The sequence below is a fragment of the Acartia tonsa genome, chromosome 12 (assembly GCF_053477335.1).
Source record: "Acartia tonsa isolate MP-2025a chromosome 12, ASM5347733v1, whole genome shotgun sequence".
In the NCBI taxonomy this organism is placed as follows: domain Eukaryota; kingdom Metazoa; phylum Arthropoda; class Copepoda; order Calanoida; family Acartiidae; genus Acartia; species Acartia tonsa.
In genome coordinates this window covers 42,627,739-42,652,847 of record NC_137271.1, presented here as the reverse complement: position 1 = coordinate 42,652,847, position 25,109 = coordinate 42,627,739, and the positions used below count along the sequence as shown (strand labels likewise).

Here is a 25,109-nt window from a genome sequence, read left to right as displayed (position 1 = left end):
TATGAGTATTTATTTATGTACCTAGTCATGATACTTAAAAATAGGATTGAGATTCAAACCGAGATTTTAAGTAAGAATCCTTTGGTCAATCTTAGATTTTTAAATTGGACCAAAAACACCAAATATATGTAGAAATGAGAAAACATAAAATAGCTTAAAATCTGCTTTAAAGCAGACCGACTGTAACTGTTATGGTTGTATACTTAAATATGCTCCAGAATGAAAGGAATATTGACAAGAAAAATCAAAGGTCTATCTTTAATAGCAGCTGAGTAAATCTCATTTCTCCTGGACGGAGGTACAGACATACAAAGTGAATTTTATAGTAACTTCCGCCGCAAAAAAAATAATTCCTTTTTTGTAGGAGTGTGATATGGTTGGTGCTATCAACAAATCCATGCTGTCCGAAAATCCAAAGTCCGTTGCCAGGTATTGCATTTTGTTCTGTTTAAGAAACTATGAGTTACGCTCCTAGCCTTTAGAGGCTTGGTATTTGAAGAGACAGAGAGGGGCTCTAAAACCATCGAAAGACTTAAGTCTGAAAAAGAATGGCCTAAAACCATCACAGGAGCTATGTGAAACTCGTCTAAAAAGAAAGCCCAATCGGTTCAGTAGTTATTGAGAACTTAAGCTTCAGACAAAAAAACCTTACTACTTCATATTTATCAAACATTTTAGATTTGTTTCATATCAGAAACAAACTTTGTTTTAGGGTTAGTTTACCTACCATAATAGGATTTTTTTTAAATCATAATTGAAGTACCTAAATAAGACTTTTTTTGAATAAATATTTTTTCTTTTTCAGTGTTATGAAGACACCTCATTTTGTTGTGATTGATACAAATATTGTTCTGAACCATATCGATGCTCTGGAGTCGGAGGGGGTCAACAATGTTATTGTGCTACAGACAGGTAAAGATGAACAAGTTTTGATGGATATAGAATATACGCGGATATTATGTACCTATTATGACAGTGGAAAAATTGTCGTCAATTTAGGTTGCTAACATGAAACTCATTTATTTGTCAGTTATTGCATCCAATAGGAGGGGAGGGGCTAGGGTATCGTTATTTAGCTAGCTGCGAGCATCCCTTTATCAGCGAACATAAAAATCTGGTGTAACATCCAAGTAATAATATATCGATTGGTATAGTTATTCTAGTTTTAAATGACTGTTCAAACTTTTATCTTCCATTATCTTAGCTCTAAATATCCCTAGTTTTTTGTCGTACAAAAATTTGAAAATAGTAATAAAAAAAGAAATATTACATTATATACCTAAGAATGTAATTTTAGAACAAAATATAATATTTTGTGAAATAATCCAATTTTTTCTAGTCAAAGTTCAAAAAGTTCATTCATAATTTATTTTTCAAGGAACATCTTTTTAAAAATTGAACTTGTTTCTCAAGAAACTTCTTAGAATTATATTACGTACCAAGGGAAAATTTTTTAGTACCAAATCTACTTTATACCTTGTGTGTGTGTGTGTGTGTGTGTGTGTGTGTATGTGTTTAGTAGGGATGGCAATCCGTCATATTTTTGGACCGGATTCGGATTCTTACAAGAATCCGACAAAAAATTGTGGATTCCGGATTCTTATTTTTGGCGGATTCCGGATTCCGGATTCTAGCAATATTTTAAAAGGCCTTTTTAAAAAATTTAAAAAAATTAAGTGCTACATATGTCCTAAAAATTAATGTTCTTGGTGTTCATTCACTTTCGAGAATCGAACCAGATCTTAAAAGATTTTATATATAATGATGACAATCTCTGCCTTCAAAAAGCGGGAGTTGAAAGAAAAAACGCTAATTTTAGCCTACCAATTAAGAATCCGAATCCGCTATTAAAAAACAGATTCCGGATTCGGATTTCAAAAATTGGGCGGATTCCGGATCCCGGATTCGGATACAGATTGCCAACCCTAGTGTTTAGACTAGTTTAAACCAACCAATCAAGATATAATCTGTTGACAACGAAGAGAGGACATGTTCATAAAACTTTAAGTACCAGTATAATTTTAAAGGAATTTTAAATGGTTGGTCCAACGTTTCAACCACTATTTATAATCTACAGAAGTGGTAATTTTGTGTATAATCATTGGTCACATTGGTATATTTTATCGGTCATTTATATCCAGGGGTTTATCACTAGGAAGAGAACAGAAAACTACGATGAAAAGAAAATAACAATGATATAACTAACTTTTAATTTACAGCATTTTTAATAAAGCCGTGCCACTTTCTTACTTTATTATCCTTGTTCAACGTTCACTACAGAAAATTTTAAAATTAATTCTAGTAAAAGCTTTTACGTAATTGCTACATCATATGATAAAATGTACCTTTCTTTACCCAATTATCATTTTCTCTCTATCCTATTTTATAAAGAAATGAGCGTTTTTTGTCTGTCCCGAAGGATCTCGCTAACCGCTGAATCAATAATTGTTCTTCTTTACAGTAAAGCTTTTTATAGGTCCTGGGATGGTTTTAAACTATTTTTGGGGAGGGTGTCTTCACCCCCCCCCCAAAAAAAAAAAATTGTTTTTTTATTCTATTCCGTCCGAGATAGTTAGCTTTTTACTTTAATTTAGACATGTTTAAATTGTTCTATCGATAACAAACTTTGCATGGTGCTTCCTGTAGTAGTTAGGAACGATTTGGAAAGCGTAGCAATGTCCGTTCGTCTATTTTGAACATGTTGATTTTTAGCTTTTTAACAACAAATTTATATATGATAAGATAGTCCGATTGCTCTGATTTTTGGAATACTGATTCGCAGGACAACAATGTACAATGTCATAAGCGAAGCAACTCTTAAATCAAGTACTAAACATGTATGTATGTCCTTAAACATTATCCTTAAAGATATTTAAGCAGTTTTTCAACAAATTTAACTCACAATTTTGTTTGACTTTTATTCAGTTCTGACACTCTACTTGTGTTACTGTTCGTTTGTCCTTAAGTTTCAGAGCTTCGCTTTTATGGATGTTGTCATCCTTGTTGCAAATACAAATTACAATGGATGTTTATTATTTTAAAAGAAATCTGAACAACTTACAGTTCAATTTTTATACTTACGCAGTCATTCAACTGACCGGTTTTTAAATGCAAAGGTGTTGGGTTCGAATCTGGGCTCCACTGTGTCATAACAGAAACGTTAGGAATGGTTCTTAGTGCTGCTACGCCAGTCACCTTACTTTATTAGTAATAGAAGGGGAAAGAGAGGGGTAGGTTTCTGGTAGAATTCGTAAAGGTGTGTGTTTTAAGGCTTAAAAATAGTAGTAGAACGATAATATTCACTAAATATGTGTATTTCTTATTGAAAAGAACTATAGACAAAAAAAATTTAAAAAGTTAACATAAATTTTTATCGTTCTACTACTGTTTTTAACTTATAACACATAACCTTTATGGATTCTACCAGAAACCTACCCCTCTCTTTGTTGGTCCTTAAACAGGTGCGACTCATCATCATGAACATTTTGGACTTAAATACAAAGCTCGCGCAATCAAAGGGTTGGTTGTCTATTGAATGTTACTTGATATCCTATAGTTGGAGTTACGAATGGATGATAAATTAGAGGTCATCTATATAATATCTTGGAATCGAAGGAGAACTCAACCTCTAAGAGTAAAATAAAGTAATTTATCTATCTATTTCAGTGTTGGACGAGGTACGTCACAGATCATCGCCAATCTACAAGAGACTGAAGGACATTGTGGCCAATCCTGCCAGAAACTTCTGGGTCTTCGTCAATGAACACAGGTAAATACGTAGGTGGTTTCCATCATTGCCACAGGTCGAGCACATTTACTTGAAAATTAGTGCGAGTTTTTTAGTTTTTGTGAGAAATCCTCCAAAATCACAAAGATCTACAAAAATTAAATAAATCATAAAAGGATTATTAACATAAGATTTTATTTAATTTGATATTGGAGTATTTTTCGCAAAAACAATTTTGGTGAGGCAGCGACTCAATTTTTTTAAGAATCCGCCGCAGGTTAGTTTAGGTTGTATTGGGAACTGGGTAGCACCGTAGGGTTCGGGAACTGCAATGCAAGTATATGCCACAAAATTTAAGGCTCACTCAGAGAGAGGTTAGGCCATTGAAAGAATATAAAAAAATACTTTTTAACCATTATCCTACCAGACTCTAATGTTTTCAAGCTCAAAAGATGTGATCTTGGGATTAGTTTATAATGTTGAATTATCTTTCCTTGAAATATCCCTATACCCTTTTGTTTTGTATGTCATGTTAGATTTGGATAATGATTTATTTAATCACCTCTCCCTCCATCACGCGCTTGTTAGAATGTAAAAAGTTTAGGGGAAGAAATTGATTTAGAAAAATTTTACTGTCATTGTTTTCTCCCTCCTTGTGTTGGATTAATGATCGGAACATTTTTTAAAAGCGAAGCTTTTCTATAATTAGGGACGGTCCGTCCGTCCGTCCGTCCGTCCGTACGTCCGTCCGTCCGTCCGTCCGAGATAGATAGCTTTTATTCGTTAATCTTGGCATGTTAGAATTGTCCTATCGATTTCAAACTTTGCATGATGATTCCTGTAGTAGTTGGGTACGATTTAGAAAGCGTAGCAACTCTATAATCATTACCAGAATGTCCGTACGTCCATTTTAAACATGTTGATTTTTCTACTTTTTTAACAACAAATTTTCAAGTGTTTTAATTATCCGTTTGATCTGATTTTTGGTATATTGATTCCTGGGACAACAAAGAACAATATTATAAGCGAAGCAACTCTATAATCAAGTCCAAAAATGTAAGTATGTCCATAAACATTATCCTGTTTTTAAGCAGTTTTTCAACAAATTTACCTACAATTTTGATTCGACATTTATACATTTATGTTCCGATTTTTCAGTTCAGATACTATACAAGTGTTAATGTCCGTTTGTCCTACCCCTTCAGTGCTTCGCTTTTATGGATGTTGTCATCCTTGTTTTAATGTAAAAGATACTTAGTAAAAATACATATGATTAAAGCATTTATCATCCCAAGTTAAAATGAAGAAAAAATAGAGTAAGTTTCTATGCAGTAAAACATGGTTTCGCTATTTCTACTGTATTAAAACGTGTAGGTGGACATTGATACTCAAATTTGAAGTTACCACTCAAACTTATTCAATTTTAAACAATGATACAAAATCTTTAAGTAGGGTAGCATTATAAAATCATGTTTGGTCAATTGGACAAAGAATTTGGGATAAATCATAAAAAATCTCGAAACCTTTATAAAATAAATATCTAAGTCTTTGAATACCGACTGACCAAGTAAATTTTATGCTAGATGCTCATTTATACATGGAATCATCACTTTAATATGTGAGCGGTTTATCTTAAAAAGCAGTTGAGAAAATCACTTTCCCCGAAAGCGTTATTGAAGGATGGATTAACAAAGAGAATTATAGAGTAGCTCCAGCACTAAAAATTAATATTGTAAGTAATGATACTTTTACCTGGAAAATCCTCTAAAATATTAATCAAAATTTGTTGCCTATTTTTATAATTTTTTCAGCAGCTGCTATAAAAGGGGGGGGGGGGGGGTTAATGCAACCATCTCGTAATCAGTGATTAAATGGCACTTAGAATTCGAATTTCGATCTGAACTTTTGCATGAGTAATCAATTACGTAGGAATCAACTTTCTAAAACATATTTTTGGTTTAATTCATGTTGAATGATAGCAATAACCATTTTTAAAACTTCTAGTACCTACAGCTACTGTCTAAAACCGTTTGATACAATGATAGCGTTTTGGAGTTGAAAAGAGTATTATGTTTCGTTTCGTAAATAATTTTCACTACAGATATCCAAAAAATGGCAAAACGGTTGAGCCGCCAGCCGTTAGCCGTTACTTTTCCAACTTTTTAATCGATTTAGGGAAAATAGACCTACCAAGGATTACTCATGCAAAAGTTTAGATCGAAATTCGAATTCTAAGTGCCATTTAATCACTGATTACGAGATGGTTGCATTAACCCCCCCCCCCCTTATTGCAAGTCCGTCCGTTACTCATACTAAAACAAGGATGACAACATCAAAAAAAAAGAAGCTACAAAATCAGAAGGAAGGACTAACGAACAATAACTCTTTTAAAGTGTCAGAACTTAAAATTTAGAAAATTAATTTTAAGTCTTAAGCAGGTTTTAAATGGACATACGGACTCTCTGGCAACGATTATAGAGTTGCTGCAATTACTAAATCGTACCTCATGTACAAAGTTTGATATCGGTAGGACGATTTTATCATATCTAAAGTAACGAAAATAGCCAATAGTTACGGGTGGACGGAACCAAGGAATAAGGTATAACCAACAAGCGAAATAATAACAAATAGACACACATCCTTCTACTTTTATATAGCTTTAATCAAATCAAAGCAAAATATTTCATATTATTTATTTTATTTTCTCAATTCAATAATGAACAAAAATTGATATATTGATTTTAGGTAGGAGCCGGAGCCGCATCAAAATTAAACGGCTCTGCAACGCTGGTAGAAAGTCCTTATATCCTTTTTAGACATGATGATTTTTAAGGTCTTTGCTACATTTCTTATATGATAAATTTTTCTATTACCTTTTAAGTTTTTAGACATAATGATACAAGGGAAAAATTTTCATAATGAGATCTTAAAATGTTTGCATTTGTGCAGTTTTACAACATATTTACTCAGAGCTATGTTTAGACTTCTAAATTTTAAATGCACTTACACTCTATAGTTAATGCTTGTTGTCCTCCTTGTTTTTTTTTTACATAAATTACCGACTCTGATTTGAAATTTACTGTTTAGGAAAGAAACCTACGTCGAGAGAGTGCCCGGCGAGACCGCTAATGACCGAAATGACCGGTCCATCCGGGTGGCATGTGCATGGTTTAACAAACACTGGCAGGTAAAATCATTAAAGATTGAATAATATTGCGCATTTCTTGCAACATGAGGTTTTTGCGTGTGTTTGTAGCTGAAGATCTCGCTAACGCATGAACCAATATGGTTCTCTTTGACATTGGACGACCCTGGAAACCCCCACCCCATAATAAAATTAAGGTCTCCTTGGGGCGTAGCAGCTAGATTATTTTCGTAAATCGATAGGTATTTAACAAAGCTAAAATCATGTTAGTAGTTACGATTTTCATTTTTCTTGTCGAATGTCATTTTCTTAATGAATAATTGTCAATTTTATCACATTTAATAATTAAACAAAACAAAGGGGTGGGGGGGGGGGGGGGGGTAATGCAACCATCTCGTAATAAATGGCACTTAGGATTCAAATTTCGATCTGAAATCCTTGGTTGGTGTATTTTCCCTAAATCGAACAAAAAGTTGGAAAAGTATCGGCTAACGGCTGGCGGCTCAGCCGCTTAGCAATTTTTTGGCTATTTTCAAGGCAAATACATCACGAAACCTATCTCCACATAATACTCTTTGCCATTCCAAAACGTTTTTAAACGGTTCTAGCCGGTAGTTGCAGGTACTAGAAATCTAAAAAAAAAGTTTTTTGTATCATTTCACATGATTTAAAGCAAAACTATGTTTCAAAAAGTTGATGATTACGTAATTTATGACAGATTTGCCCTAAAAATAGCCAAAAAACGGCTAAACGGCTGAGCCGTTACTTTTTCAACTTTATGTTCGATTTAGGGAAAATAGACCTACCAAGGATAACTCATTCAAAATTTTAGATCGAAATTCGAATTTTAAGTGCCATTTATACATTGATTACGAGATGTTTATATTAAAAACATCCCCCTTATTTGGCAGACTGTTATTAAATGATTTTTTAATTTTAAAAGTTTAATAATGGAGTTTACCAAACAAAAAGAATAATTCAAAATATACAAAAGAATAAAAGTTTTTGATTTCTATTCATAAAATTTCCTATAATAAAAACAAATAAAAAGTTTTATTAAAGTATTAGGTAATGTGTGTAGGTGTGAAAGGTACAATAGGTTATATAAAGATAATTTTTGTTACCAACAAAGGGGGGGGGGGGGGTGTTAATGCAACCATCTCGTAATCAATGTATAAATGGAACTTAGAATTTGAATTTTGATCTGAAATTTCGCATGAGTAATCCTTGGTAGGTCTATTTTCCCTAAATCGAACAAAACGTTGGAAAAGTAGCGGCTAACGGCTGATGGCTCAGCCGTTTAGCCATTTTTGAGCTATTTTTAATTCAAATCCATCACGAAACCTATCTCCACATGATATTCTTTTCCGCTCCAAAACGTTTTCAAACGGTTCTAGCCGGTAGTTGCTGGTACTAGAAATCTAAAAAATGTTTTTGTTGTATCATTTCACACGATTTAAAGCAAAAATATGTTTCAAAAAGTTGATTCCTACGTAATTTATGATAGATTTGCCCTAAAAATAGCCAAAAAACGGCTAAACGGCTGAGCCGTTAGCCGTTACTTTTTCAACTTTTTGTTCGATTTAGGGAAGATAGACCTACCAAGGATTACTCATGCAAAATTTCAGATAAAAATTCGAATTCTAAGTGCCATTTATACATTGATTACGAGATGGTTGCATTAAAACCCCCCCACTTAAATAAGGATGACAACATCCATAAAAGCGAAGCTCTAAAATCAGACGCTTGGTCAAACGAATAATACGCGTGTTACGTAGAGTTCCTAAACTTAACAAGCAGAATATTTATCTAAATAAGTTTAATTAAAATGCTTTGTAAAATTGCGAATTGGATAAATGCGGGATAATGTTTAAGGATATAAATACATTTTGTGTTTGTCTGATTGTGTGTATCGAAGGATCTCGCTAACTACTGAACCGATCGGGCTCTCCTGAACAGGGTAGCTTCTCCAGGGAAGGTTTTTAACTATTTTCGGGGAGTGTACCACCACCCTCACAAGAGAAATCGCCCCTAAAAATTTTTTTTAATTGAAAAAAAAAATTTATACAAAGATTAAAAATGGGGGGGGGGGGGGGGCTACCCCAACCTCCTTCCAATTTTTTTTTCTCAACAAAATCTAAAATAATAAATTCGGTTATCAAATTCGACTCTCCCCTCCAAAAGTGCCTCTAGGGGCGTAGCCGCTAGTCAAAAATTTTCTAATATTATAATTATGTTTTTAGGCATCTTCTGGGACGAAGGAGCATTGTGCTGTATTAATATCAGATGATAGAGATTGTAGAGACAAAGCAGGAAAGTAGAAGTACCATTGTTTAAACTTAAGCTGAATAAGGGTCCAATAATTTCTTTTTGTAATGAAGCTATTGTAATACATTTTTCAGTATGGCTTTGAAACCGATTTATATCCACTGCACTGGATTAGAACTTGTTCTCAGCCAAACTGAAAAATCATATATACTAGCAATGTATTACAGACAATTTTCAACGAATATTAAGATAAAAAACATAAAATTAATACCAGTTTAGTTTGCTTGACCCTTTGGCCTCTCGGGGCTGGTTTTAATCTGTTCATTTGTCTATCCGCAGAAAGAAGATGCCTATAATACGATGCGATAAATAATTTTTAAATTATTTTTGAAGAAGAAGGATAAAAGGGGAAAGAAAAAGTAAAAAATTGGAAGTAAAGTACCAAACACATAAGGGGAAAAGTGTTGTTGAAGAATAAAAGAGAAAAATTGAATTTTATAAATTCAAATTTTCCAGCTCATGCTTGTGTAATGACAAAACATTAAACATTAACTGGACACCATTGAACGAGTCCCAGTCCCATTTACTCCCTTAAAAACGTATTTTGTTTCTTCTGGCCGATAGAAAAAATGAACATAAATCCTTCCTCTTATACATTATTTTTTTATTAAATGGTACTTTCCTTTGTGACAGCTGCGGAAAATGTGGTCAGTTTTAGCAGCAGAGATTATGTGGAGAGCATGGAGGAATTCCCCAGTCTTGTCGGTATGTTTTCATTATCCTTGAACAAGTAGTACAAAACACTTTTTGGCGGGATATCTTATTTCTATCTGCTCATTTATACAAGATTTGAATATTATTTAATAACAACTTAGCCTTTAAATTGCACTAATGGCCTCTGGTGGCTTACCTTCCTCCACTGATCAAAATTAAATGTATCATTGTGGGGGGGGGGGGGGGGTGAGTATCCCAAAAAGTTTTAGCAAAGAAATTAACTATTAGGTGTAATTCTTTTGCGGAAAGTGTTTTTGTGCAAGGACGCCTTTCATCCTCCTGATTTGGATTTTTTAAAAATCTTCGAATAAAATCCATAAAAATGTTCGTAATTTTATCCCTGTTTTAGATAAGCTAAGAAAGAAAGATGAAGATGGTAAAGGTTTTGACAAGAAGTTCTTGTTTCCAGAACATTTGGCTCCAGCCCAGGTATTAAAGTATAGTCAGGGACACGGCAGAGAGAGAGAGAGAAAGGGACATTGGCTGTTTATTACACTAGTCCTCAAAGTTTTATAATAACATTTTTTATACGTTGGATTAACAACTTTGGGGTCTTGTACTGAATTTTTAATAGTTGATTGATTAAGTTGAGTGTTAAAACGTTTCAAGCACCAATTTTAATCTACAGAAGGGGTAATTTTGTGTGTTATCATTGGGGGTGCACATAAATTTATCAGCCAGGCCATTGTCTTATCCCTTTAGATCCCTTGGGACACGGGGATAGTATAATAATGATAATAAATGATGATAAATTATTTTTATCAACAGATAATTTTTAGAATCGTATTATAGACATCTTTCCACGGATAGTAAAATGAAATAAAAAAAACTCCTGTTTTGTCGGGCCCAATTTAAGAGAAAAATTATACCTATTATCACTTTTTATTGATATATTAACTCAGGGGTGTATATTCTGCATGGGATCCCCTGCTCAGGGGGGGGGGGGGGAATAAAAAATAAGTGGTTGGAGGGAAAAAAATGTAAAAATTAAGAAAACTGAAAACATTTTTTCCATTTCGCCCCCCTCCTTGGTTAAAAAAACTAAAAAAATGTGTGGTAGGAGGGATAAAATAAATAAAATATAGAGTTCTTTAAATATTTTTCTGTTTTCCCCCCTACTTTTTAAGAAAAATCTAGGGGAGAAAAAAATAAAAAAATTTGTAGCAGGGGAAAAAAATAAATCTTGTGCAGAATATACACCCCTGTATTAACTACAAGCGGCTTTAACCCTAGCCTCTAAGGGGCTTTGCCCCAAGAGGTAATTTAAAAAAAAATTGAATTAAAAACAAACAAAATAAATAAATAAAAAAATTATGGGGATTTTTTTGTTTGTTTGGGGGGTTTAGGGGTGTCCCACCCCCCTAAGAAAATAGCCTAAAACCAGAGGTCCAGTAGGTATATTCCCTGAAGAGTATAATCCGAGCGGTTCAGTGGTTACCGAGATCTTAAGGGACAGACGGACGGACGGACAGACACCGTTCTACTTTGTATTATAGAAAGCTTCAAATGTCCCTCTAGTGTTAAATTCACAGACTATCTACTAAAAAACAAAAATCAATGTATGTTGAAATACTCTAAATTTTTCGCATCTATAGGGTTGTTAGCCTACACAGGTAATGGCATTAATCTTTCAAAAATGCTAAAGTTTTTACTTGAAACTAGGTAATCTTGTTTCAGATTAACAGTGGCATCAAGAGTGGAAAATATCTGAAGGGAGTTTTTTACCAATCCAGGAAAATATGAAATGAATTCTTTAGTTTACTTTTTAATAAAATGTATCGTAAAATTCGCTAGGACCGCAATTTTTGAAAGTATTTTTGAGGACGTATTTTTAGTATTGTAGTATAATCTAAATAGTGGGGGGGGGGGGCTACTTTTCCCCCCCTTTCCTTGGAAGCTTTTAAGGTTTTTTAATGTTATGTTATGTTATGTCTAAAGAATACATGTTTTAAATCTTAGAACCAGTTATTTGGAAGGCACTGTCAGTGTTGAAGGCAAAGACCCGATTCTCATTCAGGTAAACCCAAAATATTTTAGGTGCATCAGTTGATAAAGAGAAATTGTTATTTTCTTTTATAGACCGACAAATACACTTCTAATTCGTAGTGGAGATGTTACACTAAAAAGTAAATCTTTATAAAACTGAAATTGAAAATGGGATGGAGTTTACTTTTGCCCCTCCCACCTTAAGGGCCCCTAGAGGCTGTTATGGGGCATAGCCTCTAGTCGTATTTTATAGAATCAAAAAAGAAAACTTAATATGAAGTAATAATGCATAATTCCAGGTACAGAACTTCTTTGTTTTTTTATGCTTTTGAAAAATAAGCTTTTCTACAATAAGTTGTATGCTGGTTGCTCTTTGGTAAGGAGAATCGTCACCAAAAAGTAGCAGCCTAAAAATTACATTTCTCACATATGGTTACTGTTGGACCGGCGGACAGACGAAAGTGTATTTTTACTTTCAAAGAATTCTTACTTTATATATCAAAGTCAAAAGATCTTAAATTAGACCATTTTGTTTAAGCGAATCTTAAATGTTATATTGCTTGAAGCTTTAAAATGTCATTTTGAAATAAAAAAACTTTTGTTTTTAAAAATAAAAAATAGTTCCATTTAATTTGTTACAGTCAATTGCAAGTTGAGCTAGGTATTTTTAATAACATTTAATTACATTTTTGTCTCCTATTCAACTATGCTTTTTGCACCACTTGAAAATATTTATGAAAATTTCTTTTGCATTTAACACCTACTTCATTTAATTTATTAATAGATCTGCAGATGTTTTTTGTTGTTGTAAAACCTTGATAAAAAACCTTAGAAATGTTTCTGATATATTGTACATATATTTTGTTATAAAAGTTAACATTCATTATTGTTATGTTAAAGGTTTTCAATACAACATTATTGAAAATAGTAACAATGATGTAGTTAAAACATTGTTGAATATGAAATTTATTTAAGTTTTATATTTATGTTTTTGTTTGTCTGTTAGGATATTGTTAACGACTGAATCGATTGAGTTTTTCCTTTTGGGGACGTAGCATAAAGGTTCCGTTTTGGTTTTAGGCCTGTATTTTTGTATTTCATTCTTGGGACGGTTTTAGGCTATATTTATAAACGCCCTACCGTAGAAAAGGATGATAAAGGCGCAGCTTCAAGTATCTTTTGCATAATACGAGAATTTTTGGAATCCTTACATAAGTTATTTTGTATGAATTGTTTTCCAATAAGTTGAAAATGTTAGATATGTATTGGTAGTGAGTAGTTATTATTGAACCCAAACAAAAAATGTTAAAAATGATGTTCGTTTATTTCCGAGTAACTTTACGGAATAGTAGGGTTTTTTTTGCTGTTGATTAAACTTTTTTTCGTCCTGTCCATTATAATAAGACTTCCACCTAACCCTCGACTATATAACCTTTCCCATCATTGAAATTATGAAGCGGTTTTAACCGAGTTTTGAACATCTCTCTGATAACTAGCAGAGGTCTTATATTTTGGGATTGAGTCGCGGATTTAAACTGATTTAAAATTGACAAGGACAATTCAGTTCATAACTAGTCCGACATAAACTAAAATTTTGATTTCTAAGAAGAACTTCCTACTACAGTTTTACAGAAAGTCTTAGTTTGATTAATATATTGAAATGTGAAAAAACATCTAATATGACAATACTGAAGGTAATAATAAAATTGAAAGCAAATCTGTCAATTAACTTATTCAGATTTCCCTAAATTACTCTGAAACTGCCACATAGTGACTCGATATAGGAAATGATCTACTGTATTTCCCAAATTCTAGAGTATTTGCGCCAGTAAATTTATCTAATCGACGCTTTACAGATATATACAGTAGACTATAAAAGTTTTAAAGATTTTTAATCAATATAATAGATTTGAAATCTGCATAAAATTAGTTTTTTATATAATTCTTTATTTAAAGGCGCAAATACAAATTAAGTTAAATAATTTTGAGATCTGTGATTGGTGGATTGAAAACTATCTGCGCTCTGATTGGAGAAGCTTAAGTGACGTACATCATTCAACCAATTAGAGCGTAGGTAGTTTCCAATCCAGCTATCCTATTGGTCAAAATTTATTAACTTAAATCGTATTTGCGCCTTTAAATAAAGAATTATATAAAAAACGAATTTTATAAAAAATCCTTAAAATTTTATGCAGATTTCAAATCTATTATATTGATTAAAAATCTTTAAAACTTTTATAGTCTAATATACAGTTGCATAAAGATAATTATTATGTAACTAGTATTTCCCTTGGTAACGTGCAGAGGTGGATTCTTTAAAAAAATTTTCCTCACTAATAGCTTAGTGGGGCAAAATTGTTTTCGTGAAAATCACATTAAAAATCTACAAAAATTAAACAAAATCATAGAAGGGTTATTAACATAAGATTTTATTTAATTTTTGTAGATTTTTTATGTGATTTTGGAGGATTTTTCACGAAAACAATTTTGCCCTACTAAGCGATTAGTGGGGCAAATTTTTTTTTGAGAATCCACCTCAGGTCTTAATTGTCCTGATTAAGACAACAGACAAAAAGACTGAACATCGTTCTAATTTAGAAGGATTGAGAGAGGGATGGGTAATACGAAAAATATTATGAAACAATATTTTTAATTTGAAAAAGCCAAAGATTACACGAATCTTTGACTGAGATCGGAATGGACAAACAGATATAAAACCATCCTTTCCTCATACGTTAGTCCTCCTTTAGCGGGGAGGGAAGGGACATTGGGAAGTAAATTATACTGGTAGTCATTTTATTGACACGTTCTCTCCTTCGCTGGCTTCAAAATTTGATTACTCCTATTTAGCATTGGTTGGTTGGTTCATTCTAGAAGTCTCCAATCCTTTCTACCTATGTATTTAATCCTTATAAGGTGTAATTTTGTCAATCATTATTGGAGATATAAATCAATTAATCGTCCATTGTCTTAACCCTGGTAAAGTGTACAAGTTTGTGCTGATATGTCTAAATTAAATTTTGTAACTTTTCTATTGCATTGTATAACCTGGATAACCTCTTCAGGACAGGACAACACAATCTTTTTTTGTTTACCTAAACCGAAAAAGAAAGGACTTAAGTTGAACGCCCCCCCCTCCCCCCCTCAAATTAAATAAAAAGGTGAACGAAAAATAACCTTGACTCACTCATAGTCGGAAATTTATTATCAAACAGGGGACATGCACAAAATTTCAGAGGTGTATATTCTGCACAAGATTCATTTTTTTCCCCTGCTGCAATTTTTTTTTTCCTCCTGGTTTTTTTCAAGCAAGGAAGGGGTAAAATTGAAAAAAAGATTAAAACTCTTTATTTTATTTAAATTATCCCCCGTCCCATACATTATTTTAGATTTTTTTTCACCAAGGATGAGAGAAAAATGGAAAAAATGTTTTCATTTCCCCCCAACAACAAAATTTTTTTATACCTCCCCAGCCCCCCCTTCCCCTCAGCCAGGACAATTTTGCAGAATATACACCCGTGCAAAGTTTTTTAGCCCTCTAATAGATAATAATTCACAACCATGCAAAGTTAGTACTTGCATACAAATATCATGCAATCAAGGAGATAAATGTTTGTAATATTTGAGATTAATTGAGGCACTGACCCCCGCTCATTTTGTTCAAACACTTTGCATAAAGTATTATTTGATAATTGAATAATACAGAATATAACAAATACTTTTTATACCTAACAAGGTTATAAAACTTAATTTTTGTTTTTTTTCACAAAAATTTAAGGAGAAAATCAATTTATGAATTTATTATACAATTAAACAAACTTTAATGAATTTTCAGCATCATTTTTGGAGAATTTCATTGAGCTATTAGTCTCTGATGTAAAACAAAAATTTAGATATTTACAAGGGAGGGGGTGGGGGCGGATTTGGCACTTTTTGTAACCAGGCCTATAACACAATGTATAACACAATGTGGAACTGTAAAATCGGCGGTGGAATCAAATTTGATTATGCAGAAAACAGTAATTTTTTGATTTTTCATGCCAAATTATACAAATCTTAGTGCCGTAGCTCTATTTTGTTTGTTAAAATCCTTGTGTTTAAGGTCTGTTTACAAAAAGTGGCACATCAGCTAGCCGCCTTCTACTATTATTAATGTTGTCTAAATATTATACAAGAACAAAAAAATCTTTTATAATGTATAATTAACTCTTGAGAAATAATATAAGAACACCGTTTTATGAAATATTTCTTCATGCTAAAATACTTCAAGATGCTTAATAAAATTGATACTTTTATATAAACTAAGGAATAATGAATAATTTTCTGGAGGCGTGATTTATTTTAATTATTTTGTTAAGAGTCTACCAGGGGTATTGGAAGATGTTATCATTTTAACATTATGGCTTTCTTGGGCTTTAAGGCGAAGAACCAACTTAACTTTCCTGATTTCTTGGTTTTTGATGGTTGGATAAGCGCAAAATGCCCATATCTGGATATTTACAATTATATCAAGAAGAAGATTATTGTGGCTCAAATATTACATGGCTTGGCCAAACTATCCCTATTGACGCCATATTAAACGGGAATATGACGTCGATGGGTGGGCACCTAGATCGGCCAAACGGTGGATAATTTTTCCACTTTTTTGAAAAACACTACAAGCTGCTTCTTATTTTAAACTTATTAGTGAGTATCCAAATTTAATTAAATTTGCTCAAATTCTATGTAAACCTAGCATCTTGAAGAATATGATTAAAATTAATTTTCAAGAAACTAAAGAAGAGAGGTTATAAAAATAAATTCTATATTAAAAATACCTATCAGTTTACACTTTAAAAAAAAAATTTAATTAACACATTTGTTCTGTAACTGACAATTTAACACGAGTATACTCACATACATACTACATAGACCACGAAAAAGTACTTAAAATAAGTTTATCTTCAAATGTAATATTAAATTGAACTTAAACTTAATGAATATTGTCTTAAGTGGATTGTAGGCGAAATTAATGCAAGAATATTAGCTATTATAAAATTTTACTTTTGTCTAAAGAGGGGGGAGGGAGGGGTGGAGTTTTTATGTTTTTTGCCGTAAATTTATTAATTTTCGTGTAAAGCCTCTGTGTTCTAATTTTGGAGTCTAAATTCATGATTTGTTTTTGTTATTTTCCGTATGCATTCAACGTCTTGTTAGTTTTTTTCTTTATTTCAAACAAAATAATTGAATTAGATAATAAGAAAAGTATATCTAATTCTAATAAGATGCTTAAGATCATTTAAGTTTAAACATAAAGTTTTTAACCAATATTGTTTTAGGGTCTTGAAAATATGAACAGGGGAGTGGATGGGGACACAGTGGCTGTTCAGTTGTTTGAACAAGAAAAATGGACTGCCCCGCTTGAGGTAATATTTTCAGTACTTTTATAAGAAAATCTAATCTCTGAATGCCAAAAACTAGCATTTATCATAACTTTTTACCACTTTGTTGCCTTAAAATTTGCTGGCCTGGGTTAAAATATAGAAATGTTGTTAGTAGAAAATATTTTGTATATTTTTGTTTCAATCAGAGGCGTGCATAAGAGGGTTTTAGGGTGGTGTATTTACCCCCCTGGCAAAATTAAGGGGCGTGGATACACCACCCTACACCTCCATCGATACTGTTTTGCATCCCTCCCCCCTCCCCCTCTAATAAAGCCAATTCAAGGTAAAAAGTCACAACTTGCCTTTAAATGTAAGGGTTTGTTAAATAATGAATTTTGGCGCTTCGCGCCACATTTTACCAAGTCTGGGGCACTTTCTTGACTTTTGGGTGGTTGGACAACTAGGGCGCTGCATTCACCCCTCTAACAGTTAGGGAGTTGAATCCATTTTTATAGAAGCAGAAATATAATCTATGATTATGGTTTGGACCCTCTAAAACTGTAATCTACCCTTCCACTTTCCCCTCTCTTGGTGAAGATATCTTCAACGCCGATACGATTTTTGAAATATAAGATTCCACTTTTGTCTCTCTTGTTGAAGATATCTTCACCAAGAGAGGCAAAAGTGGAATCTTAAATTTCAAAAATCGTATCGGCGTTGAAGATATCTTCACCAAGAGAGGAGAAAGTGGCATCTTACATTTCAAAAATCGTATCGGCGTTGAAGATATCTTCACCAAGAGAAGGGAAAGTAGAATCTTACATTTCAAAAATCGTATCGGCGTTGAAGATATCTTCACCAAGAGAGGGGAAAGTGGAAAGGTAGATTACAGTTTTAGAGGGTCCAAACCATAATCATAGATTATATTTCTGCTTCTATAAAAATGGATTCAACTCCCTAACTGTCTAACACTAAAAATATATCCCTATTTTTGACTGTGTAACTCTCCCTAAAGCTCACGCCCCATGATTTTGATTTAATGAAAATGTAAAAATTTTAGAAAAACCCTGTTCACGCCCCTGGAAATGAGCAAAATTAAGATTAAATACATTGGCTCTTTCCCACAAAGGATACTTTTGTAGTAATAAATTATATTGAGTAGAAAAATAGGTCCTAGGATAAACGCAGGAGTCCCAAAAGTCGGAGTGAACAAACGCAGGAGTGGACACTCAACCTAACCTAACCTATTCAAACCATATATTAGGTTTTTAAAATGCCTAACCCCTGCGGGGAGTTTATTTGCATATTCATATCTTAACTTAACCTAATAATATATTACTACAAAAGTATCCTTTCTGGGACAGAGCTAATGTTTGGGACACGTGACCTGCGTTTGTCCTGGAACCGAAAATCATAATAAAGCTAAATGAGTGAAAGGAGACAATCATGTGATTCAAATTTTCAAGTATAATAATATTTTGTATACCTAATAACTTTTATATCATTAGTAGGGATAGCAAGCCGTCAAATTTTTGGACCGGATTCGGATTCTTACAAGAATCCGTCAAAAAAAAAGGCGGATTCTCGCGGATTCCGGATTCTTATTTTTGGCGGATTCCGGATTCTAGCAATATTTAAAAAGGCTTTTTAAAAAAATTAAGGGCTACATATGTCCTAAAAATTTATGTTCTTGGTGTTCTCTAGAATTCACTTCCGAGAATCGAACCAGATTTTAAAAGATTTTTTTTATAATGATGATAATCTTTGCCTTCAAAAAGCGGGAGTTGAAAGAAAAAACGCTAATTTTAGGCTGCCAATTAAAAGTCCGAACCCGCTATTAAAAAACGGATTCCGGATTCGGATTCCAAAACTGACTAAAAATTGCGCGGATTCCGGATTCGGATTGCCAACCCTAATTATTAGGTTGTATATTTGTAACAAATAAAATATTGTACGTTTTCAACATAATATTTTTCACCTAATCTAGAAGGAAAACTACCTAAACATTTCATATTTTGTGAATTGATTAAATCATCCAAAATGAATTTTGTGTGGAATTTAGATAAAACCATTTTATTTATCCTAATATATAAAGAAGTAAGCGTTTTTTGTCTGTCCCGAAGGATCTCGCTAACCGCTGTACCAATATTGTTCTCCTTTACAGTGAAAATTCTTATAGGTCCTGGGAAGGTTTTAAACTATTTTTGGGGTGGGTGTCTTCACCTCCCTCCCCCCAAAAAATAATTTTAAAAATCTGTTACAACTTTTAAAATAAGATGAGGTCGACTTTTCCCCCTCCTACCTTAAGTGCCCCTAGAGGCTTCTAGGGGGCGTAGCCTCTAGTATTTCCACAAATGACAGTTGGACAGATTGAAAACAGTTGTTTAACAACAAAGTAACAATGGCTGATTTACATTTCAGATATAGATGAACTTTAGGTATATTAGCAGGAGCCTTGAATCAGCAAATGAATTCCATATGAAATTGCTGAAAATTTGGATATTTTTGTGGCGTTGATTTTGGCGTAAAATTTATTTTGTGCTGTAACTAAAGGGAAGTCGGTATGAATGGGGAAGGGGAGGGGGGGGGGTAAGAAGAAATTGGGTTATTGATAAATTTTCAATTAGAATTGTTTGTCAGAATCCCAGTCCTGTCAAAGGTACTTTAATAAATTATATTGGTAACGCCACTAGAGTCCTGCACAAACTATAGTTATAAGCCTTCCATGGACCTGTAAGAAGCTTCATTATAAAGTAGAAACATGTCGGTCCATTGGTTAGCGAAATCTTAAGCTGCAGACAGATCAACAGAATCCTGTTACTTTTACATAAAAAATATTTTTTCATACACATTTTCAAGTCAGCAAGATTTTTTCAACCTTTTTTAGTGTCTGACAGAAACTAAATTCGTGTTTAGGTTGTATTGGAGGATGAGGGCTTCGACTCTGGGGATACTCTAGACAAGTAAGTACTATACATTTGTGTTCTTCAATTACATTCATCATTTTTTATCCCTCTATTTATTAGGGATAAGGGATAGGAAACCTTGCCATAAATTAGGTCCCGGTCTAGTTTCGAAGGGGATGTAATTTTAACCTAATTTATAATAACGTGGTTCTAACAAAAGCCATTTATATATTGAGAAATAAAAAGTTCTATTTTTACTTAAGACTAGCTACCTGAATTTTATTCTATACTTCCATCTTCTTTAGACTTATTTAGCTATTTCATTATAGTTAATAGTTTTTAATTCTAACTACTGCACCATCCTGTAACTGATTTTTTAGGCCTAGTGGTAAGATAGGCCTGGAATAATATTTTCTTACGTTTCCTATCCCTTATCCATGCTATTTATGGATATTGTCATCCTTGATTTATATGTAATTCAATTACCTACTGCTTTTTCTTTATTGCTGTCTCATATAAACATGCTTGATCTTATTTGATTGTTAGATTCACTTAAATCTACTCAGAAATCAAAGTGGTGTACATCATTTATTATCTTTTTTCCCCCTTAGATTACTATAAGTCAGAGAGAGAGGGAGGGGACTATGGGCTGTTTATTACACTAGACCCCAAAGTTTTATAATGACGTGTTCTTATTCGAAGGCTTAACAACTTTTGGGAATTTGAATTTGTTTGTTCATTAAGTTGAATGTTCAAACGTTTCAACCATTGATTTTAATCTGCAGAAGGGATAATTTGGTGTGTCCTCATTGGGGATGTACATCAATGTATCGGTCATTGTTATATCCCTTTAGATCCCTGACTATACGTACATATAAAATTTAGATTATCTAGATCTATTTATAGAAATATATGATATGACCCTTATAATAAAGTAACAGGATCTCTATCTCTGTTTGGTTCTGTCTGTACCGAAGGATCTCGTTAACTGCTAATTGATATGGTTCTTCTTTACGATGTAGGTTATCATAGGTCCAGGGAAAGTTTTAACTTTTTGGGGATAGGTTACCACTACCCCCATAAGATAAATGGCCCCTAGATAATTTGCCCTCCCCCAAATTTTTTTTGAATATTTTCAGGGGTGTATATTCTGCACAAGATCTATTTTTTTTCTCTGCTACAAAATTTTTTATTTTTTTCCCCCCCTAGATTTTTCTTAAAAAGTAGGGGGGAAAATAGAAAAATATTTAAAGAACTCTATATTTTATTTATCTTATTCCTCCTACCACACATTTTTTTAGTTTTTTTAACCAAGGAGAGGGGCGAAATGGAAAAAATGTTTTCAGTTTTCTTAATTTTTACATTTTTTTCCCCTCCAACCACTTATTTTTTATTTCCCCCCCCCCCCCTAAGCCGGGGATCCCATGCAGAATATACACCCCTGAATATTTTCTTTCTTTTCAAAATTGATTAAAAGGGTCGACTACATTTTTTTTTACTTTATAAAACTAAATTAAAAATTTAATGGATCGAATTCAAACTCCCACCCCCCACCTCAAGTGCCACTAGTGTATGGATATATCAAAGAAAAAACAGATATTTTTAATTGAACGTTTCCATCTAGCTGTCTGAAATAATATATCTTTATTAATTTTATTTTGTGAAGCTACTTCATGATTTACTTTTTCAGTATGTCTGTCCGTAATGCTATTGAGAATATTTGATATTATCGGCTGCTATTAAATATAGACCTCTGATTTTTAAAGACACCCCCTAACAAATTGTGTCCAAATGCTATTAAAAACATATTTGCGTTACGTGTTTAATTCCCAATCCATTACTTGTTTTGTGTTCCGCTTGTAATGGATGCTATCATCTTTGTTTGTACCATAATGTTTATTACATAGGAAGTTTTTATAATGCCTATGAATAAAAATGACGTCATACAATACAAATGAACAATGATAGGCCAGAGGCACAGACTAAATTTCCAATGATAGGCTAGTATACTTTTAAATTTACCTGGTAGGCCAGTATGACGTAACTTTTTATATGCACTATAATAAGCTTCATTTTATTTAGCTAAAATAGTCTTTTTTTCAGATGTCATATTTTATCTTAAAACAACTATTTCAACTTTTTCACAAAGATAACAGATTTCTTTTTCATAACAAATTGATTTTTTATTTAACTAAAACAGCATGTTATTAATTACCAAATGCAGAAGAATAATGTTTTATCACATTAATGATTATATTTGAGGATTAGTAAGTTCAGATGAAATGAACAGTCTCATACTTGTATTTTGTACAGAATTTTTGAATAGACAAACTTTTATTCTTTCTTATGTGTTATATAAATTAAATTACTTAGAATATTTTACATATTTTAAAAAATAAATACACAACACATCTTTACTTCAAGGCTATATTTTGCTGATATTTATGTAAACCAGTAAAACGTTTAGTAGTGAAGCTGCTCCATTATTTACTTTTCTATTAGTCCGTATCCCTATGAATGAAATGTGATTTTCTTGGCTGATTACCTTTCCAAAGAGCATTCAGCTCAAGTTGCTTGGTCCGTCGGATTGTAGGTGAGGCTACTAAAGACATAAAAAGGGGGGTCATTTTATTCGCGTATTTTCCGTGAAGTTGGGTGAATAGACATACTATATCTAGATTACGCTTCTGACCCGATTTTTCGTCAAATCTTAAAAGGAACATTATTAGCAGACGATAGTATTGTTTACTTTCGACTCAAGCTTAATTGAATTCTTTTTAAAAAATAGACTCGCTACTCGTTGGCGAGCAGGGGCGTCCAAGCTTTTTATTTTGGGGGGGGTAAAATTTTTTTTCAGGGGGGGGTAATTCGTTTTTTTTTTTTGGGGGGGGGGGGGTAAAATGGCGCGCAAATTTTTTTTACCCCCCCCAAAATTTTTCCGGGGGGTAAAATTTGCTTGGGGGGGGGGGGTAATTACCCCCCCTGAAATCTGTTGGCAGGGGTAAATTTAGTTTACCCCCCCAAAAATTTACCCCCGGGGTAAAATTTTTGGGTGGGGTAATTTAAATTTTATTAATTATATAGTATTAAAAATTTGCGCGAAGCGCGCAAAAATTTTTTTTATTAGAGATTTTTTATTTTGGGGGGGGGTATTTACCCCCAAAAATTGTTTGGGGGGGGGTAAATACCCCCTCCTAAATGGTTGGAGGTGCCTACGGCACCCCCAAGCTAGGGGTAATTTTTAGATGGGGGGGGGGGGGGTAATCACCCATTACTCCCCCCCTTGGACGCCTATGATGGCGAGGCAAAATTATTTTTGTGAAAAATCATCAAAAGCTTATTAAAAATCTACAAAAACTAAACAAAATCATATGTTAATAACCATTTTATGATTTTATTTAATTTTTGTAGATTTTTTATGCAATTTTTGAGGATTTTTCACAAAAATAATTTTGCCTCACCAGCCTAATTTTTTTAAAGAATCCACCTCTGTTTGAAGCTTTCTCACTTATGACGAAATTTTTAAGCAAGTAAGTTTGATTCAGTAAAGCTTTGTACTAAGAAATTATATTGTTTACAGCTGACTTTTATCTTTGTATGAAATGAAGAAAAAAAACACGCGTTCGTAATGAATCAAATGTGTACACAATTTCAACCAATGAGATTTATTGTAGGTTCCGATGGGATTCTCCTATTGGCTCAATCAGACATTACCTCTCTTGTCTTACTGCCTTTATTGTTGGGTGTAACCTTTTTTTTAGTCAAATGCTCTTATTAAGTCATACTGTTCTTAATAAGAGCATTTGACGAAAAGGTTGCACCCAACCTTACGGAAAATACGCGAATGACAGATTTCGTGATTTTCTATTAATCACATATTTTCTCTATTTTTAAACAAATGTTGTATATCTGCAATATTACTCCGTTTGTGCATCAATGATTTCCATTGTTTCGACACTCATGAATGTTGTCATTCTTGTTTTTTTTGCACAAATGCCTTAAAGATCTCAGTAAAGGAGTGGCTACTTCCCTTTATTTTTCCCCCTTTAATTTGGTACAAGTGGTAGGGGCTGGCAAATTCCGTGAAAAAAAGCTACGTCATATTTTAAGGGGGATGTAAAAGTAGAACCATAAGGTACAAAGATTCCATGTCTAGTCTTCCCAGTAACAGATCTATGATATAGTCTATATGTATATACAGATAACTACCTCCCTACCTTTTTCAATGACCTTTTTTGTCTGCTGCCAAAATGTTTTCTGCTACTTGGCTGTGTTAATATAAGCGACACCATTGGTTGATTTTCATTGACCCAATTGAGAGACGGCACAAGGACAGTGAGATAGGGAGTTAGTTATTTAAGTCTTTCTCCCTCTAGTATTTTATTCAATTTCCAAATAATCTTTTGTATAAAATTAAAGCATTCAATCACTTTGTAATACAAATAAAAATGTGTAACATTGTCTGAACTCCGCAATGTTTGGATTCAATTTATCTCAATTCCCAAAAATTTGAAAGGTATTGAAATTTGTTGTTAAAAATTGATTTTTGGAATTGCAGGGAAAGGGAAATGGCAACTGAAGGAAAAACTTGATTATGGAATCTGGGAAATAAAGAATAAGACAATTGCCTATAAATTGATATACAATTGTACAAAATTCCCCCTTTTGTAGATTACAATTAGAGGTTGAAACGTTTGAACACTTAATATAATGAACCAACCAATGATAATTCAAAAAAGTCCCTAAAGTTGTTAAATTAACGAATAAGAAATCATATTATAAAACTTTGGGGACAAGTGTAATAAACAGCCCAATGTTCCGTCTCTTCCTTTATTGAATATATTACAATATCAGAAAGTAAAAGTTAGAGGCATAATGTTTTTTTCTTAGCATACCATATCCCAGTCTCTGTTGATTTTTCTTTCGTTGAATTTAAAATA

General features: G+C 32.9%; 1 protein-coding gene across 1 annotated transcript in view; it reads left to right on the top strand.

Annotated features, from left to right (window-relative positions):
- The window catches only part of Dis3 (exosome complex exonuclease RRP44-like protein Dis3), a 104,454-nt gene that overhangs the window by 1,668 nt on the left and 77,677 nt on the right, over positions 1 to 25,109 (top strand). Inside the window, exons 3-13 of the mRNA XM_080179158.1 lie at positions 365 to 429; positions 806 to 912; positions 3,667 to 3,769; positions 6,815 to 6,914; positions 9,116 to 9,185; positions 9,834 to 9,905; positions 10,264 to 10,343; positions 11,592 to 11,647; positions 11,874 to 11,931; positions 17,219 to 17,305; positions 20,180 to 20,226. Of these exons, the coding sequence (XP_080035284.1) occupies positions 365 to 429; positions 806 to 912; positions 3,667 to 3,769; positions 6,815 to 6,914; positions 9,116 to 9,185; positions 9,834 to 9,905; positions 10,264 to 10,343; positions 11,592 to 11,647; positions 11,874 to 11,931; positions 17,219 to 17,305; positions 20,180 to 20,226 (845 nt within the window). The remainder of the gene's footprint in view (positions 1 to 364; positions 430 to 805; positions 913 to 3,666; positions 3,770 to 6,814; positions 6,915 to 9,115; positions 9,186 to 9,833; positions 9,906 to 10,263; positions 10,344 to 11,591; positions 11,648 to 11,873; positions 11,932 to 17,218; positions 17,306 to 20,179; positions 20,227 to 25,109) is intronic.